Source organism: Temnothorax curvispinosus, unplaced genomic scaffold, assembly GCF_003070985.1.
Source record: "Temnothorax curvispinosus isolate PA1 unplaced genomic scaffold, ASM307098v1 QBEX01018637.1, whole genome shotgun sequence".
Classification (NCBI taxonomy): Eukaryota; Metazoa; Arthropoda; class Insecta; order Hymenoptera; family Formicidae; genus Temnothorax; species Temnothorax curvispinosus.
In genome coordinates this window covers 21,977-23,965 of record NW_020228417.1, presented here as the reverse complement: position 1 = coordinate 23,965, position 1,989 = coordinate 21,977, and the positions used below count along the sequence as shown (strand labels likewise).

Below are 1,989 nucleotides of genomic sequence, written 5' to 3'. Positions count from 1 at the left end.
ATTTGTATATATATATATATATATATATATATATATATGTATATATAAAATTAATAGATCGGACAATATATTCAACATATCTCCTGCTAGTTTGTCATACAATATTATTTTTCCCTCTTTTTTTTAACATAGAGAACCGAAAATCCTGCGCTTGTTTATCGAATGTGATACATGCGAAGGGGAAGTTTACGATTTTTGTATGCGTTTTAAGACGTTACTGTATTTATATATGAAAACAATTTTGAAAACGTCGTATATCGAAAAATATATGCATGAATGTCTTTCTAAATGAAGAAGGGAAAGTGAAGTTGCACCAGCAGCAGGACGAACTTTAAGCGTGAACAAGTTCATATCCTGCTAAGTAAATACCTAAGCTTAAATTGTTTCAATTATTAATTAATTATTCAATTATTAATTATTATATTACTATAATAATTATTATTATTATTACGAATGATGATTAACTGATTGTTACGCTTTCCATTCTTACAATCTCTCCATCATGTAAGTCTAATATAAAGAACGTTATCTTCGCGCAAGAGCTAACTTGAACAGTTTTCGGCGAGCACTAATAAACACGGTGCTAGTTAACGTGTACAAATTAGCGGACTTGGCTCATCGGAGCCCTTCTATGTAAAAATTGACAGTATCTTAGGGCGTGTGTCGGCTAATTTCACAACAAGCGTAATACATCACATACTGTGATTCGATTGGGTTGTTAATGTTATATGGTTTGCATTTCTTCATCATTAAATTTACTCCTATTGACATTTTGTGAGATAACACTTCAAAATATGTATGTTCAATCTTGTAATTTAATCGTGTATTGATATTTGGCGATCATAGAGGATAGATACTATGTTCATGAATCGATGATTTATGATTACAGTTAAGCAAAATCCTGACAAGCAGCAAGTGTAGCGTCCACGCGACGGTTGTTCCTGGCGAGTGAAGTTGGCCATGTAATTTACGAAATTCCGTCATGTAAGACTCGCTCGTCGCGTCTACCTGCGAGGCATCACGGGCCGACGAGATCGTCGAGCGGATCGTACAGACATCTCCGACGTAATCCTTCCATCATCGTGTAATAAAGTACGCTTCGCGTCGCGGGATTAATACCGGGAGTGCCGTGCAAAGTGTCGCGCGATCATGAGCGACGATATCGTCGATTTTCGCTCGTGAATGTCGTGAGTGAGTTCGTCGACGGAGATGCGACATCGGTGAAGGACCACGGAGAGGAGGAGGAGGGGGCCTGGGAAGCATCGGGCAACGGCGGAACGACCGTAAGGTGAGTAATATTCGTTTATTATTTTGCTGTCCCGTGGCGGATTTCGCCACTTTCTCAAGCGCGACGTGATTCGCCCTTACATTATACTTGAATTATTAATTTATTACTCGTACAATACAAGTATCGATTATCTTGGGCACTGCAATGCTTTAATGTTAAAATATTTCTGTTACAGATCAACGCAGGGTTACAACTTATATAACTCCGCTGTTGCGCATCGGCCGGTGAGTGATTTTTTTCATTTTAACGCGAATTAAAATCAAAGATAAAAAATAATAAAAAAAAAAATATTTTTATTTTTGTTTCTTTGATTTTAATTCACGTTATAACTTATTTAAGGTATAAAAAACAACTTCAGCATCAGTCATGGCTTTCTTCTGTAAATATTTCCGCGCAAGTACCTAATTTATTTACACCTCGATGGCCGTTGAATTCGTCTCAAACGTAGCATTCACAGTTATTTGTTTGCAAGTCGTAAATGATGGTAAAATTGAATAGGTTTAGCTTCGATTTATAATAAAACACCGAAATATTTTTTTTTGGTATTTGCATGAATGCTTGAAGGTCATACGTTGCTACAATGCCGTTGAAGTTATTATTCTCTTTATCGCGTTTTTTTTCTTGTCTTGACAAATTCTTCTCAAACAGATGTTGATCGTATTTCTCTTTTAAATTCTCTTTTTCTTAGCGGCGTTTTTGTA

At 36.1% G+C, this 1,989-nt stretch overlaps 1 protein-coding gene across 1 annotated transcript in view; it reads left to right on the top strand.

Annotated features, from left to right (window-relative positions):
- Positions 1–1,249, top strand: part of LOC112468572 (neurobeachin-like) — a 7,794-nt gene extending 6,545 nt beyond the window's left edge. Inside the window, exon 3 of the mRNA XM_025037803.1 lies at positions 890–1,249. Within this exon, the coding sequence (XP_024893571.1) occupies positions 890–952 (63 nt within the window). The 3' untranslated portion in view covers positions 953–1,249. The remainder of the gene's footprint in view (positions 1–889) is intronic.
- Positions 1,250–1,989: the final 740 nt, after the last annotated feature.